This window comes from Megascapheus bottae, chromosome 4, assembly GCF_031878675.1.
Source record: "Megascapheus bottae isolate mThoBot1 chromosome 4, mThoBot2.hap1, whole genome shotgun sequence".
NCBI classification, from domain to species: Eukaryota; Metazoa; Chordata; class Mammalia; order Rodentia; family Geomyidae; genus Megascapheus; species Megascapheus bottae.
In genome coordinates this window covers 63,692,620-63,710,424 of record NC_143512.1, presented here as the reverse complement: position 1 = coordinate 63,710,424, position 17,805 = coordinate 63,692,620, and the positions used below count along the sequence as shown (strand labels likewise).

General features: G+C 42.8%; 1 protein-coding gene across 1 annotated transcript in view; it reads left to right on the top strand.

The window, feature by feature from the left end:
* The first annotated feature begins 4,671 nt into the window (after positions 1 to 4,671).
* The window catches only part of Egflam (EGF like, fibronectin type III and laminin G domains), a 165,095-nt gene continuing 151,961 nt past the window's right edge, over positions 4,672 to 17,805 (top strand). The window contains exon 1 of the mRNA XM_090332027.1: positions 4,672 to 4,840. Coding sequence (XP_090188153.1) covers positions 4,744 to 4,840 — 97 coding nt within the window. The 5' untranslated portion in view covers positions 4,672 to 4,743. The remainder of the gene's footprint in view (positions 4,841 to 17,805) is intronic.

Below are 17,805 nucleotides of genomic sequence, written 5' to 3'. Positions count from 1 at the left end.
TGAAGAGCTCAGGGACAATGCCCAGGCTGAAAGTTCAAGTCCCACAACTGACAAAAAAAAAAAAAAAGAAAGAAAAACAAAACAAATAACAAAAACAAAAAAAACCCAAAATACAAATTTCCTCTATCACTCCTTCAACTTCCCATATCCTGTTAATATCTGAATTTTACACTGAATCTTGCTTGGATCATTTTGTTCCACTTTAGAACTTGAGGCTGGAAATTGTTTCCTCTTTACCTAAGAATATGTCGCTTGCACTTTTACTTAGTGCTTCCTTTGTTCTGTCTCGGAGAGTACATTGTTTAGCTGTGAGACTATTTTCTTCTTCCAAGGAAACAGAGCCCTTTTAGGTGAAGTGGCATTACACTTTAGTTGTATTTTCTCTACCATTTTATTTCTGTTTTTAACATGGAGCCTCATGCATTATGGGATTCATTTTCAATCAATGTTTGGTTTGTATTGGATGTGGGGGAAATGCCTCCATTGTATGCTGACCTATTTTTATTTATGTGTTTTTAAAAAAAGCAAATGGAAGGCATGAATTCTCTTTAACCCTTCTTAAGAAGTAGACTAGAAAAGAGGCGGGAGGAGGAAAGAGTTTATGTGCTGGTCAGCTCCTATTCTCCATCTAGTTGGTTATTATACATATGCTGTATATAACTCAACAAGTGGCTCGCTTATCATTTGTATCATTTGTGTAAATACATGTGACATGTATTTATCATGTATATGGACCATGCATCATAGTTAGGTCTAGTCTGATATGATGTGATATTTATGTAGTTTGTGGAAAGAGTTATGCTTATATATTATTTGTTTGAATACAAATCAGTACAACCTTGTTGGGAGGAAATTTGGTCAAATTAATAAAATTAAACTTTTGAGTGAGTAATGGTTCATCTAGACATGAGCCCTACAGTCATTTATAATGCATGCAAGCCCTTCTGCATTCAAGGTCATTCACTTGTAGTATGGTTTATAATACAATTGAAAACAGAGGAAGAAGGAACAAATAAATCATGTATCACAAATAGAATACTATTCAGATGTTAGTAGATAGAAACAGATCTACTGAGCTGGAAGGATATTGAAATTAACATAATGTTGAGATGCTATTGTTTGTGAAAAATACATATGCTTTGCTCTATGTTCACAAAGTGTCTATTTCTAAAAGGATTTTTTTCGGGGGGATAGTGGTCATGGGGCTTGAATTCAGCCTAAGTGCTGTCCCTGATCTCTTCAGCTCAAGGCTACTGCCCTACCCTTGAGCCAAGCACCCCTTCCTGTTTTGTAGAGGTTAGAGAGAAGAGTCTCAGGTCCTTTTGTGCCCAGGCTGGCTTTGAAACTTGATCCTCAGAGCTCAGTCTCCTGAGTAGCTAGGATTATAGGCGTGAGCCACCACTCCTGGCTTCTAAAAGGATTTCTAGAAAACGAGTGAGGTTTTCTTTCACAATGAAAGAGAGAAAGGAAATTCATGTTTCATTATGCATTTGATCCAATGTACATAGCAAATCCATTGAGAACCTTTCTAAATATTCTGTAATTGTTAAGTTTGTCTTTCCTTTCTCCTAACAGTCACCAAATTGATCCCCTTAAACAAAGGTCAAACTCATCTGCCATGTGCTCTTCCACTGGTGACCTTATTAATTGGCTTTAGATCAGAGAATTTGAACACCTTTTTTTTTTTTTTTAAATGAACCATTCCAAGCCCTTTTGTTCTGTTTAGTTCCTCTCCACTAGAAGATAGGAAGATAGTAAGGGGACAAAAACCCAAAGAAACAAAAAAGTGTTTCATTTGTCTCTAGCTAGATTTCCAAGGACCATGCTGGTTGTCAAACGGAGAGGAAGGGGAAACTAGAGGGCTGTGACTTCAGTGGTAAAGGAGGGGACCGAGTTCATCCTAGGATAGGTGTTAGCTTTGTCACAAGCTGTTTCTAGGAAGTAAGGTCTTAGCTCTCTGGCACAAGGATCTAGAGTGTTTGGAGGCCTTCAAATATAAAATATAACGCTATCATTAAAAGTGAGCCCTAGAGGAAAGAAACAAGACAGAATTTTGAAGCAACTAAGCCTGTTGCCAAATCACCCATGGCTACCTGGAAGTGATGGAAGGAACCACACCAGTCTAAGAAGAAAGGGCATGGTACAGGTCCAGGATGCCAGCAAGAGGACTAAAACTAGGTATGCAAAATTTGGAATGGAAAATTGGTGTAGATTTTTTTTAAAAGATACATTCAAAGCAAAAAAAAAATCACCTAATAAAAGTGAGGAATTTAGTGACTGTTTCATCCAGCCTATCTGCTGTCTACTTTGTCTCTATGAGAACATGGACAGTGGAAGCACAGCAACTGGATTTAGTTCCAGTTTGCCACTTAGGAGGCTCCATGACTTTAGGCAAGTTATTCAACCATGACAACCAGCCTCATATGAGTGTCATGGAGGCTAACAAGCATTTCAGAGAGAATCTGATGCTAGATGCTGGTAGCTCCTGCCTACTCTGGAGATTGAGAGCTGAGGATTGTAGTTCAAAGCCAGCCTGGGCATGGATATCTGTGGGATACTTAATTTCCAGCTAATCACCAAAAAGCTGGGAATGGAGCTGTGGTTCTAATGGAACACCTGAGCACAAAAGCTCAGGGACAGACCCATTCTTTGAGTTCTAGCCCAGGGCCCACACAGAAACAAACAGAGAATCTGTCATACTAAAGATGTTATCCAAATGTCAGCCAGATTCTGTGACTATTATTGCTTCAATAATAGTGAGTGAGAATGTTGAAAGGGGTGTCATTGATCAATATGTATCATATTCATAAATTGCTTCGTTAGATGGCATCTCCTTTGTTGAACTACTTAAGGATAACGTTAAAAATTCTGTATCAGGAAGAAACACTTTTAAGTGGGAAAAAACAAGAACCAATGTGGGAGGATTCTACATTGCCTCATTGTGCTGCTGATGTAAGAACTCTCTTTCTCTTGATCATAGCTCTCCAGCCACTTTGGCATCTGCTAGTATCTGAATTCTATGCTGAATCTTGGTTGGGTCACTTTATTCTACTTTAGCACACAACTCTGGCATGTGGTGTCTCTTCTTAACTTAAAGAGCATGTTGCTTGCACCATGGTGTCTGTATGTGGGAAAGGGAAGAAAATTCCTGAATGGAGAAGACTCAGGCCCAATGACCTCTGTGGCCCCTGGTCTAGCATCTCTAGAGACAGTTACAGTTCGGTCTTTACTTTTCTACACAAGTTCTATATAAAAGGAGGACAAGCTCTAGAGTCAGAGGCCTAACAACCCAATTTGGAGCAGATTTGCCTTTATTCATGGACTGTTGCACACTTGAAAATGCCAGCATTTAAGGAGCATATTCTCAGGCTCCTTAGGCAAGGAATGGGTCATTTTTTAAAGGGCAAAAATCTTGAGGTAGGAGAACACCAGTCAGCACGGTCCCCTGGAGCTCCACCAAGAGTGGGTTAACAACTAAGGGACCTGGGGTCCATCAAGCCTGCATGGGGACCACACACAGTCCTGGGGGCCACAGTATCAGTGTCTGTCTGTAGGGCGCTTCCAAGGGCCTCTGATCTTTCTCCAGGAACTGGTTAAAGACGTGTTTTCCTTTCAGTTTATTCTTCTTAGCTTATTCATTGCATCTGTGGTCTCTTCTTGCAGCTTAGGGGTCACAATGCCAGTAAGGGGTGGAACTTGGTCCCTGGACTCTTCCCTTCCCTGGGGTTTCCTCTTTCCAAGCTTGGAAACGAGTTAGGCTTGGAAAGAGAACTCTGAAACCTTGCAGTTTAGCTCCCCAGTCCTAGGGCCCCAAAGACAGAGGAATACAGATCAGACCTTGGCTCTGGCCTCCAGAGCCTATCCCAGCCCTAGGGAGTGCCCTCTTCCAGCCAGAAGTTTGAGGCCAGCCAAAGCCTGGAGTACACAGCCCATTCCCCAAGTCAGGATTCATGTGGAGTTTTATCTTCTTCCCTGGAGGATCTCAAGAGGCCATCCTCTGCAGCGAGGGGCCCTAATCTCCACTGGGCCTGGCTGTCTGAGCGGCCTCAGCTCTCCATCTGTTTGCCTGAAATCCCCTTTATCTCTTTACCCCGACCTGGCCGCCCCGCCCCCTCTCCCACTTGCTAATCAGCCCCGCCCCCTGCGGGAGCCGGGGAGGCCTGGGGAGAAGTTCCTAAACTAGGTGCAAAGCGCGCTGGAGCCACCGCCCTAGGAGCGTCCAGCCAGAAAGGGGCGGGGGGGGGGGGAGGAGAGGTGTGCCCAGCGCTCAGGGCCGGCCCTGACCCCTCTGCGGCCACCCAACTCCGGCCAGGCATCTCCACCTTTCCGTCCGCCCCTCCCAGGCCCCCCCAATCTAGGTCACCGGCGGGGAAACCCTGAGCTGGGGGTCGCCCAGGGTGGCGAGGGGCGGGCTGTCTGTTCCCGAGGTGGGCGACAACGACGACTCGGGGCTGCAGACCGGCCCTTCTCACTTGCACTAGATTGTAATTCCATCCCGGGGAGAGCCAAGCCTCCTTCCGTGCTGCCGGCCGGTCCTCCCGCCCCCTCCGCCTCCCCCATCCCGCCCCCCCCCCCCCAACCCCAAGCCCGGCCACTCCGAGGCGGCTTCTCTCCCGGCTGCCGTCCCGCCTCCTCTCCCACGCCCGGGGCTCCCAGGGTCCCTCCGCCCCCCCGCGCCCCCCAGGAGACACCGGCTCCCCGTGCGCCCGGGACTTGGTGAAACTTTGTGGCACCAGCGGTGAAATGGGTTTGATCCCAGGCGTCCTGCTCCGGCTCCTGCTTCTGGCTCCCAGCCTCCAGCCCTACGCCGCGTCGCCCAGAACCTCTCTTCGAAAAGCAGGTAAGGGTGGGTGGGGGGGGGGGATGCCTCCCCTTCCCCATCTCCCGGCCCCGGGCGCCCCTCGGTGGGCACCAACAGCAGGCGGCCCAGCCCTCTCCTTCCTGTGACCCGCCGCTGCCCTGCCCCGGAGCCCGGCGGAGACTCCCCTAGCCCAGGCTCTGCCAGGGGCTTGGGTGGTGGTGACAGGGGCAGCAGAGGTGATGGGGCCCGGTGGGGGCGGCGAGGGGGGAGCTCTCTGGGAGAGCTGACACTGAGTTGGGGCAGCGGTCCTGCCCTCTCAATTACAGAGGAGTCACACAGCCAGCGCCTCCAGGCTCGCTCAGCGGCTGAATGAATCCGGGTTGCCCTGAGCCCAGCCATTTCCTGGAGCCCCAGTGCCCTCTCACGCCCTGCCCACGGGGCTCTCTGTAGGGATGAGCCCCCACTCTGCTGTCCCAGCCTTTCCTGCCTAGAGGGGCGCCCCGTGGCTTAATTGGATCAGGCTTTGCACCCTGGTCTTTGCTGGGCTGTGGAAACAAAGCTGCATGCATTGTCAACTACTCCAAAGCCAGAACTTGAAACCACAGTAACTTGCATGTCCACTGCTTCTTTCCTTTCTTTAAAAAAAAAAAAATAATTATCTTTAAGTAGTTGTACAAAGGGAGTGCCATTTCACAAAGCAGATTATGAATACAATGCATCTTGATCAGTGGTATTCCCTTCCGTCCCCCTTCCACCCACCCCTTCCCTTACTTTTCTTAATTCCGTGGTATATACAAGGTATATACAATGAATTCTTGACTCCGTCCTCCTCCCTCACCCCCTTCATTCGTCCACTGTGCCTAATAAGTTAAAAGGCATGTGTTTTTATCTCGTTTGATTTGACCTGTATTGTGAAATTGCTCAAAGTAGAATATTCTAAAAGATAAAGTTCTAAACATGGATTCTGAATAACGGTTTTCATTCTTTCTTTGCTAGGACCATATTTAGAATTTTGAAAAAAAAACCACAACTGTGGTTTTTCTTTGCTTACATTGTAAGTGAAGTTGTCTTATGGGATTAATTATATCTTAAGAACAATGGAAAACAATGTGGCTATTTGAATACAGTCTGCAAAACCTCCCAGGAAGCGCAGTTTGTCTTCACAAATGTTTCTGTAAGAAACAGGCAAACCAGGGAAAATTTATCACAGGGCAAAAAAAAAAAGAGAAAAAAACAGCAGGTTCTTACTTGGCTCCTTGAATATTTTCACTGCTCAAGGATCTATTTGGAACTGTGTGACTTGTTGCTTTGGGCTGTGGGAGCCATTTTCACTTGGTAGTAGGCTTTACCTGCTGTCGCTAGTGGCTTGAAATTTAGAATCATTAACATAATTTGCACCATACACTTAAGATATGAGCCATTCCCCTTGCACACTATTCAGTTTATTAAGTAAAGTGAACAGCAGCAGTCCAAGGCAATGCTTCCTCTTTCCATATATCCAGGCACCCATACACATCTGCAAGGATTTCAATAAAGGCCTGCTTGCTAACTTTCCTCTTTCGATCAATTTTTGCATTCTACAGGCTTCTTCATATAAATCCACTTTGTTCCATGTTTCTTGAACAATGCATAGTTCTGTCTCTAGTTCTTAAATCTGACTGGTTATGACTTTAGTAGATAGGATAGACTTCAATCCATTTAAACAGAATTTTAAAGTATTTTAGCTGGCATTTCTATTCTCTCTGTTTCTCTCCTTATCCTTCTCTTGTTCTTCTCCTAAAAAGATGTTTTCTACCTGGTTCATTCAGTCTTGATTCAGAGTCATGTTGGCCTCTTTGGCTTATCTGAAGTGGTGTTCAGGTTTTGATTGTGGAAACTCTACCTTGCAAATAGTTTTGGCCTGTTACATACATCAAGTTTGAGGGAGAAGGCATATTTAGATTAGATTCAGCCTAGAAGAGTTGGGTTTTGTTTTCTTTTTGGCATTGTTTAATTTACATTATAATTTATTCAGATTTTAGGTTAGAAAGCTACTCAGATTAAAATGACAGCTACTTCGTAAACTTCAGGGGAAATTTTCCTCCTGGACTCATTTACATCCCTTGGAAAGACTAGTTTTTGATCCGTAAAATTGGTCCAGATTAAAAATGGAGTGTGTCCTGGTTGGCTCTGATGTGAACAGCAATGAGCTAATTTAGAATCTTCCCCAGACACCAGCAAAGCCTGCTCGGATCAGTGTGGGAGCATCCCTGAACCGCCTTCTTCCACGGAGATTGGGCTGTGTGCATACCTTGAAGGTAGCATAGCCATTGTGCAGGCATTCCAGAACTATCCTGTTTTGTTTGGATAGTTCTCCCTGTCTCAGGGCAAAAATCTACTTCTGATAAGCATTGCTTTGTTGGACAAGTCTTGGATTCAAACTCAACTGAGACATTCTTCATCCCCACCTATCTGTTGTTAGAAAAATCCAGGCAATGCCTTCACATAGGAGCATGGTTTCCTTCTACCCCAAGGTAGTGTATCTTTTTCAGTCAGCTTCAGTGAAGAAATCTTTGTATTTGCTAAGACCCACAAGAAACTGGCAGTTTTCAAATTATGTCAAGTTAAATAACCACTGACATTAATTTAGTGCTTGCTGCTCTGTGCTGAGAATTTGATGTGTTGATTTCTTTCATCAACCCCGTGGCCTTGTGAAATGGATCTCTTACCTCCATTTTCCTGAAGGGGAAACTGGGGCTTAGAGAGGTTAAATGTCACCATAGGCCACACAAAAAACAAGAGGTAGGATGGGAATTTAGGCTCTGATTTGGGGATTTCTTATTCAAGGAGATAAGATTGCCTATTTTCAATAGTGAGAGAGGAGAGTGGGGACCTCCCAGGTTAGGGACCCTGGGAGCCCAGACAGAGGGCCTTATCCCTTCTGGATGGGAAACCTGGGTTGCATGGGACATGCTTAGGACCTTAGCAAAGAACTGGAGATAATGCTGATTTGGGTTTGGAAACTACTGTCTGATGACTTCATTCATAAGAATCAGGGGGCGTGGCTTTGCATGCTAATGACGATCCACCTGTTTTCTGTTCTTGAGGAAGAAAGTTTAGGAGGGCCAGAAGATGCCCTTTACTGTCTGGGAATGGAAACAGGGGCCACTGAAGAATGGGAGAGTGAGGGCCCCAAGTCTACACCATCATCACGGTATAAGTGTCATTTACCCAAGTATCCATAGAAGCATAGAATTTGTCAGAAAGACTTCATTTCTTTTCTGGTATAAATTAGAATCCTAGACCTGGAAACAAAGGATAGGAGGATCATCCCTCATTTTGCATCTGGGCTGAACTGGGATTAGGTGACTTGCCCAAATTTCTATGAGAAGTTGAACTGAATAGCACAGATTCCTCCCTGGTCCCTCAGTGGCCTGCAGACTAGTACTCTCAATTGCCAGTCTTAGCAAGAAGTACAGGAGGAAAGGAAGGGAAATGAAGATATCTTCTGGAGCCAGCAGTAAAGAGCAATCTGTGCTCCTATGAGCAATTGGTAAAGCTCACCTTTATTATGATCAGATTTTGGATATATAGATATAGTCATGGGGCTTGAACTCTGGGCCTGGGCATTGTTCCTGAGCTCTTCAGCTCAAGGTTACCCATCTTACCCTTTGAGCCACAGCACCACTTCTGGTTTTCTAGAGGTTAATCAGAGATAAGAATCTCACAAAGTGCCTGGGCTCGCTTTGAACTGTGATCCTTGGATCTCAGCCTCTTGAGTAGCTAGAATTACAGGTGTGAGCACCTGGCAAGATATAATTTACATCTAGTAAAGTTTGTCTTTCTCAAGTGTATAGTTCGAGGAGTTCTAGCAAACATGTTTAGGAAGGTAGCCATCATACAAGAGATATACACAAAATTCAATATATATTTATATATACATATATACTCTCTCCAATCCTTTATTTTTAATTATTATTTGTATTTGAAAATACTAAAAACAGGCTACAGTTAATAAGTCAGGCAAAGAGTACATTTCCTTTTAGGTAATGTCACCCCTTCCCTCCTTTGCTCTCTCCAAGCTTTTCCAATCCTTTTGTAGAAAATAAAGCCTCCATCCAGCCTGTAGCATACAGGGATCGGAATTCTCTCGCTATACTCTTGCCTTGCTCAGAATGTCATACTGGGTATCTGCCTTCTGATGCTTAACATAGTGCTTTTTAGTATCTGTGATGTATTATACACATCAGTAGTGTGTTCTTTTTTCATCACTTAGTAGCAATCCATTGTGTCCATCATAGATGAGTACAGTTTGTTTAGTGAGTGAGCTTTTGAATTGTTTTCAGTGACATGATACTGTGAACAAAGCTGTTTCACACAGTCATGTATGAGTTCTCAGATAGGCTTTCATTTCTCTTGTTACATTACAAGAGTGGGATCATGACATAATATATATATACACACACGTATATATATATATATATATATATATATATACATATTGAACTTGATGGGGAACTCTGGATTGCTTTCCAGAGCAGCTGGACCATTTCACAGCCCTAGCAGCAATGTATGGAAGTCCTAGTTACTCAGAATCCCCCAGGGTACTTGGTACAGCTGGCTTTTGCTGTTGTTTTCTATTTGTTAAGCTATAGAAACAAAATGACAACAGTTTACTTAGCCTTTCCCTCTTGACTAATGATATCAAACACTTTTTTGTCTCCGAATTTTTTCTTGTAAAATCTTTTGTTTGTTTTTTCAGTGACTTTTAAATGTTCTTCATCTGTTGTGAATGCAGGTCCTTTCCATCAAACCTTTGCTTCATAAATACCAACTTCTAGTATGTAATTTATCTTCTCATTTTCTTAATGATGTCTTTCAAAAAGTGGAAGCCTTGGGGCCAGGAGTTTGGCCTAGTGGTAGAGTGCTTGCCTAGCATGCATGAAGACCCAGGCTTGGTTCCTTGGTACCACATACATAGAAAAAAATGCTGGAAGTGGTGCTGAGGTCCAAGTGGTAGAGCTCTGGCCTTAAGAAAGACCAACGACAGTGCTCCGACCCTGGGCTCAAGCCCAGGACAGGCAAAATAAAAAAATGCAGAAACCTTAAATTTTGATAAAGTCCAATTTAATTATTTTTTTAATAGCATATGGTTTTGAGAAAGCTGAACTCATGCTCACAAAGACCTTTTGCATGTCTAATTCTAGAAGATTTTAAGTTCCATTTCCATTTGGACCTATGACTCAATTTTGAGTCCGTTTTTGCATGAGGTATGAGGAGTAAGTCAAAGGTTTCTCTTCTTGAGTGTGAGGAGAGCATTTTTGTTGAGCACTTTTGTGCTTGTGGTGAGAGGCCCAATAGCCTTTGGTTTAGAGGCCTGCTGGAATTCTCCATCTGTACTGGCTAGTAGAGCTCAGACCTGCTTCTAGTTTCATGTACTAAACAGGGTGCATCTGTTTTGTCTCTACAAGGATCAAATAGGGCCTTGCTTATGGCTAAACTGCCCAGAGCCTGATACCAAGTGTTAAAGATAGATGTAGGGCTCTGGAGTTCTAGAGGTTGCTTGATTAAAGGCTTCTGCTCCCTGGCCTACAGCCTGGGCTGTTGGTTTATTTAAACAGCACTTGTGGCGTTAGTTAGCTCTCTGGTAAACACAGCTCCTGCCTGTTCCATTTGCCTGATATTCCATAGACAGTGGCAGTGGATCACTCAGGGTTTTGAGTTTATTTCCCCAGTGCCCTCTGGACCAACCTGGAATTCACAAGAGACCATTATTTCCTTACTTACAGCTTTCATACAAGTTTCCAAAGTATGTAATTTGGAGTACTAAACTCTTCTCAAATCCCAATCCCCTTCTTTCCAATTGTGTTCCATCACAATGATGATATGAATTGTTGTGCTTCTCAGGGAGACTGGAGTTTTTAAAATCCTGAGACATTGTGTGTGTGTGTAAAAGAGATATAGGAGTAGTATATGGATCTGCATTTATATCCCCAGCTCCTAGATGAAATGTTCATGAAGTTCAGGAACCATGTAGAAGACTCTTCTGAGCCATCATTTCATTCTACCACCCTTCTTCCTCTTCTGCTAGTTTTTAAGTCATAGCTATTCGCTATAAAGACCCCCTCCCCACCGCCCCGCCTCTCCTGTCATTCTCTGTTCTCTGTGAGGTAAGGGCTAGAGAAATCAAGGTTAGAGATTAATGTACCTTTTACACAAGGCAGTACTTGTTTCTCAGAATTTTTTCTAAGGAAGAGAGGCTCACTCAGAAAGGAATTTTTTTTTTCCTTAGAATTTTTTGACATTGAAATTCTCTTGGGGACAGTCGTCCATCTGTCCTTGGGTAAGAATGGCTCCAAAAATGTTCAGAGACTCCAAGCTAGTCTATGAAAGTCAGTGTTATCCTGGGGTTAGTTGGTATTCCCATGCCTCATCCACTTTGATTGTGGACCTCTCTTTGGGAGCAGGACCAAAGTGTAGTTTCAATTGCCTAGAAGGAGTAGTTATTACCACATCTCACAGAGGCGAAAAATAAAATTAAATCAAATTTCTGCCAGCAGAGAGCGCACTTTCCGGAAGTGTCTCTGAGCAGGTCTCCAAATGCATTCAAGTCCTGAACTTCCTTCTTGGTAAGGATTTGTACAGTACATGTCAGATATCCATCTGGTTCGCTTCATTGGAATACTTCACTTGTAGAATATGGGCTCTTCTGCCTCCACTTTCTTGGACCTCCACCCTAGATACTCCTTCATATCTGCAGTGTCCACTGGGATCATGCATACTGGACTGTTCAAGCAGCAGCATGCGCCTTGGACATCTGTAATCCAACAACCCTATGTTATAGTCCCCAAATGATGAGCTAGATGCCCTTCACCCTCTTTCTGCTCCTTCCTAGGAGACTCTGCCAGAGGCTATTCCATTTTCCAAGTTAACCAGTTTCTGCCCTTCATTTTCTCCTCTCTCCGCATGTTCTGTGAGTGCTTTCTCTTAACTGAGTAGGGGCTGTTTGGGAGGGGAGAGGCTTTGACTTCAATTCTGACACTTTTGTAAAGGTTATTCAGTGACATCGGGCAAGTTATGTAAGTCTGTAAACTTTTATTCTTTCAGCTATAAAAATAGGCTAAGTACCTACCTTACAAATTTAGAGATTAAATGAGACAGTATGTAGACCAATCATTGGAAAGGATTAGAAGACTGAGAGTTAAATGCACTCTTGAAGAAAGTAGAATGGTTTAATCAGGATTTTAAGAAATCCCAAAGAATTATGCAAAGATATAAGTACAAGCATATGTATGTATTTCCAGGTATTTTTAATAAGCAGAGGTATTTACCATTTTTTGTGCTTTTATTCTTCCTTCCCTAATTTTTTTTGTCAGTTGTAGGACTTGAACTCAGGGCCTGGGTACTTTTCCTAAGTCTCTTTGTGTTCAAGGCTAACACTCTACCACTGAACTACAGCACCACTTCCAGTTAATTGGAGATAAGTGTCTCATGGAGACTTTTCTGCCTAGGCTGGCTTCAAACTTCAGTCCTCAGATCTCAGCCTCCTTAGTAACCATGATTACAGGTCTGAGCCACAGGTTCCTGGCTTTTATTCTCTTTGAATACATATTAATATATGATTGCATATTACTGAATTTGTTTTGACTGGTAAATTTCAAATTAGTTTCAAGGCCAGAAAAAGCCTGTGGTCAACTACATTATTTGATTTATAGTTTGGAAAATGTTGCTGGTAAATGTGTGATTCCCTTGGATGGATTGGGTATGTAAAATAGTAGCCCTCAGCTAATGTCAGTGGCTCATGCTTGCAATCCTAGCTAATCAAGAGGCTGAGATGTCAGAATCCAAGTTTAAAGTCAGCCCAGGCAGAAAGATTCTTGGGGCTCTTGTCTACAATGAAGCAGTAGGCTCCACAGGCTGGAAATGTGGCTCAAGTGGTAGAGTACCCGTGATCAGTGAAAAATTCCCTCTAAAGCCCAAGGCCCTAAATTCAAACCCTATATGAACACACGGGCATACATATATACATGCACATACCCCCCCCCCCACCAGCCTTTAGGATGATGGACAGTTTTTGCCTGATAATTGTACTGGGGAGGGAGGCAGCTGTTTCTTAAATGATCCAGACTTGTCTGTGACTGGGCTGGAAAGTCTCCATGAAGGCATCAAGTTAAGGAGAGTTCTGCAGATCCTTAGATCTGAGTTCTTTAGGCTCCACTAGTGGCCACATAGGAAGAAAGCCCAGGTGCCAGCCACTTCCTAATGACTCTTCCATTCCTTCAGCTCTAAGAAACTTCCAGTTCCTCCAGACAGATAACCCCGCTGGCTTATACTTCTTAAGAATCAAAGAAAAGAAAAGCAGACAAAAGCTTAGAAACAGCAAAAGTGCTTCTTAAAGTAGAACATTTGAGGCTGAGAAGCCCTATTCTGAAATCCAGAATGCTCCAAGACCCAAAAAACATGGAACCATGAGTTGAAAATTCCACAGATGACATCACATGGGAAACTTGGCTTCATGGACAAAATTACTTAAAATATTGTAAAAATTGCCTTTAGGCCATGGATATAAAGATTTTATGAAACATAAACATGTTATGTGGTTAGACTTGTGTCCCATCCAAGATATCTTATGTGAATGCAAATGCGCAAACATCTGAAAAAACAAATCCAAAATTTAAACTACTTGTGGTCCCGAGGAGTTGAGACAAAGGATACTCAAACTATAAACAATAATCAGAGTAACTCCTATTCCTTTAACAAACCAGACCAAGGAGGGTTATACTTTTTTTTTTTTTTTTTTTGGTGGGTATTGGGGCTTGAACTCGGCCTGGGCAATGTCCCTAAGCATTTCAGCTCAAGGCTACTGTACTACTCTTGAGCCAAGCACCACTTCCCATTTTTCTAGGGGTTAATTGGAGATAAGAGTCTCAGGTCCTTTGTGCCCGGGCTGGCTTTGAACCTTGATCTTCAGATCTCAGCTTCCTGAGTAGCTAGGATTATAGGCGTGAGCCAATTCGCTCAGCAGAATATAGTTTTTTTTTAATCCTTTAATTTCATTCCCAAATATCTCCTTTCTCCACTCCCCTAAAGACATTTGACATTTTGTTCTTCTTCTGACTTTACAAATCCATTTAAAATTTTAATACTTGTGTTTTCCGACAGAACACTCCCCAAATCTCGAATCAAATTTAATGAAACGTTAATGTTATTTATTTTTCTTGGTGCAATAAGTTTCTATTAGCCATTTAGTGGCTTACATTGTGCAAAAAAAGTCATATCAGCAGATCCTTTTTCTGTAACATCTGGGCAGTTGGGAATATAATACTTAAATATAACCTGCATTTAAAGCCTTCCTTGGACAGATGGTTAATTTTATTGATCTAATTGTACACTTAGAACTAAGTCCCATGATCCTTGGCTCATAACTCTTGCAGGGAACAGAGAAATAAATAAACTGGGTGATGGCTGTGAATTACGTGCCTGTTATATTGTCTGTGATTTATTTTTTAAAATACCTCAATACAAACAGTGGCTATATGAATTACTTTAATCTCTACCCTTGGGAAAGTTAATGTTTGATGTTATCCAGGCCTCAAGGCACTACTGTGGCATGGGAGTTCATATCTACTTGCATCTCTTGGTGATATGCCATGCTACTGGTTAAATATTTGGAACTTTACCTTTGTCCTAGGTGGGAGTCCACAATTCATGACTGATTGGTTTTAAAGAATTTTTCTCTGAAATCCACTCTCAAAGATGGCTCTAAAAATACTTGAATGTTATCAAAAATTCACCCTGGTAGGCCAGGCCACTCAAGCTTGTAGGCATAGCTATTTGTGGTTCCAGACCAAATAAGAAGAAAAGTTACTAAGCCTTTATCTCGCTTCAACACTGGGTATAGTGGTGCACAGGTATCATTTCAAGCTAGATGGAAGGCTGAGAGTATAAAGATCAGGGTTCTAGACCAACCTGAGTAAGAAAAGTCCAACAGATTTTTTTTAATCTCCATCATGGAATTCTGGATGTGGTAACATATGTCACTCATCTCAGCAACTATGGGAAACCTTTCGTGCACAGGTGTGCGCTTATCTAAAAAATAACCAGCAAAATAAAGGCATAGAGGTTCAGCCTATTGGCACTGTGTCAACTTATGGATCCCCATGGCTTGAATTCAGACCCTAATGTTATACATGTATAACCAAGTGCTTGTCTGATTCTGGGAGATTAACACTATGTATGTGCTATCATGAGTAATGCTGCATTTGGGTGGCTTTCACAAAATTTATTTGAACAGCAATTCTGAGATGGTCTTCTCTTTGTAATGATGCAAAGACCTGCATCATTCTGCTTCTAATATTTCTATCTTACAATGCCACCTTCTTCAAAATGACCTTCCTAGGGGAGGTGAAGAGAAAGAACGTTTGTGAGAGAGATTCTGTGGCAGGTCAGAGCACCTCAACATAATTTTAAAGATTCTGGGAAATGTTTTTAACGGTGCACAGGAAAAGAAAGTGAGAGGGATGGGTCATCACCAGGGCACTAGTGTCCCGAGGAAAAACAAGAAGAGATGTTATCAAATTAGCAAGAGCAGGTTATATGCTATTTTTGTCTTTTTTCTATGAACATGTGACAGAATTTGGCCTGAAGTTTGGTTTCTTTGTAGTGTACAACCTGGTCAAAAAGTAATTGGTTTCTAGGTGCCAATGGCGAATGCCTATAGTCCCAGCTACTCAGGAGGCTGAATCTGAGGATTGTGGTTCAAAAGCAACATCGACATGAAAGTCCATGAGACTCTTCATCTCCAATTAAACACCAAAAATAAAGAAAGCTAAAAGTGGAGCTGTGGCATGAACAGGAGACTGCTAACCGTGAGCACAAAAGCTTAGGGACAGTGCCCAGGCCCTGAATTCAAGCCCCAGGACTGGTACCTATACCTACCCTATACCCATACACCATGTATACATGAATGCACGCATGTTTGTGTGCACACACACACACACACACACACACATAGAGTGATTAGTTGCTGCATTAGTGTGTTTTCTGTGACTATAGCAGAATACTGGGTAATTCTAAAGAAAATAAACTTATTTTGGCTCCCACTCCTAGTCCCAGGTCCTGGTGCTCTATCTAGTGATGGCCTACATGGCAGAGTCCCAAAATGGTAACGGCATCAGGGAGTCAGAGAAAGAGGGTGTGTGTGTGTGTGTGTGTGTGTGTGTGTGTGTGTCTTTTTTTTTTTTTGCCAGTCCTGGGCTTGAGCTCAGGGCCTGAGCACTGTCCTTAGACAGCCTCAGCTGTCTTGAGCCTCAGCACCACTTCCGGCTCTTTTTCTATATACATGGTACTGAGGAATCGAACCCAGGTCTTTGTGCATGCTAGGCAAGCACTCTACCACTAGGCCAAACTCTCAGCCCCATGTCTGTGTCTTTTTATAAAGCCGCCAATATTTAGTCATAGAGACTTCACCCCATGACCTTTTCTAATCCTAATCACTTTCTAAGAGATCTCACCTCTAAATACTATACAATCAGATTGTTTCCATTCTCCTAATACCTCATCATGGAGATTAATTTTTTTTGTCAGTCATGAGGCTTGGGAGTCTGGGCCTGGGAGTTGCCTCTAAGCTCTTCAGTTCAAGGCTTCTGCCCTACCCTTTGAGCTATAGCACCACTTCCAGTTTTCTGGTGGTTAATTGGAGATAAGAGTCTCAAGACCTTCTGTGCCCAGGCTGGCTTTGAACCATGATCCTCAGAACTCAGCCTCCTGAGTAGTTAGAATTACAGACGTGAACCATCACACCCGGCTTTGGAGATTAAATTTTAATGCATGAATTATCGGAGGTCAGAGTCAGATCACATCTAAACCATGGCAGTTACCATTTACCTTTATAGGTAAACCATCTATCAGATAGATAGATAGATAGATAGATAGATAGATAGATAGATAGATAGATAGATAGATAGACAGACAGATAGATAGACAGACAGACAGACAGATAAATGATAGATAGATGACAGACACATACTTGGCTAACTGTCTATATACAATATGTTGCTATACTTTCCTATACTTTCTAGAAAGTAAAATTAATTCCTTAAAAATGTTACACCACTACCCAGTCAATTGAATACAGGGAATTACTAAGCATATCAACTGAATGAAACTTTTAGCTCCCACTCCACTCCAGTATTTTTTTTTTGCCAGTCCTGGGCTTGAGCTCAGGGTCTGAGCACTGTCCTTGGACTTTCTCAAGGCTAGAGCTCTACCACTTGAGCCTCAGCACCACTTCCGGCTTTTTTCTATGTATGTGGTACCAAGGAATCGAACCCGGGTCTTCATGCATGCTAGGCAAGCACTTTAACCACTAGGCCAAACTCCTGGCCCCTACTCCAGTATTTTCTAGAAGCTTCTTCTACTCTATTTGTGTACTCTAACACAAAGGGCTATTCGTGGTAGTATAATTTATTCAGTGAGAAATGCTTCTTATAATACAAAATCATTTTTCAGACACTAGAGTGTGTTATGATGAGGATGGAGATGATATGGATGGATTAAGTTGATATGTTTGGGTGAACTATTATACTTTTCAGAGAAATGATCTCATTTGACCTTTGTAATGCTGACCTCACCAGAAAGCAAGGGCAGAAAAGACTGAGCAGAAAAGAAACAGTCATATATAGGACATGGTCTTAGGCTAATTGGCTGCTAGTCTTTGTGGTTTCTGCAGCTGATGAATGAGTAAATGGGCATGCTCAGTGAAGACTGGCTGTCCAGCTCTGACACCAGGAGGGACCTGCCCTCAGGGCACCCTTCCTACCCAGCCTTTACTTGAAGAAGCTGTGTGTGTGTGTGCATGTGTGCATGCGTGCGTGCGTGCGTGCGTGCGTGTGTGTGTGTGTGTGTGTCGGGACTGTAGAATGATACAGGGGTGCTCTCTGTCATGTTCCTGGCTAGATCATGATTAGGGAAAGCGTTAATTTTGCCAAACCAGTGCTTGATAACTGGGGATTGTTTTCAATTGA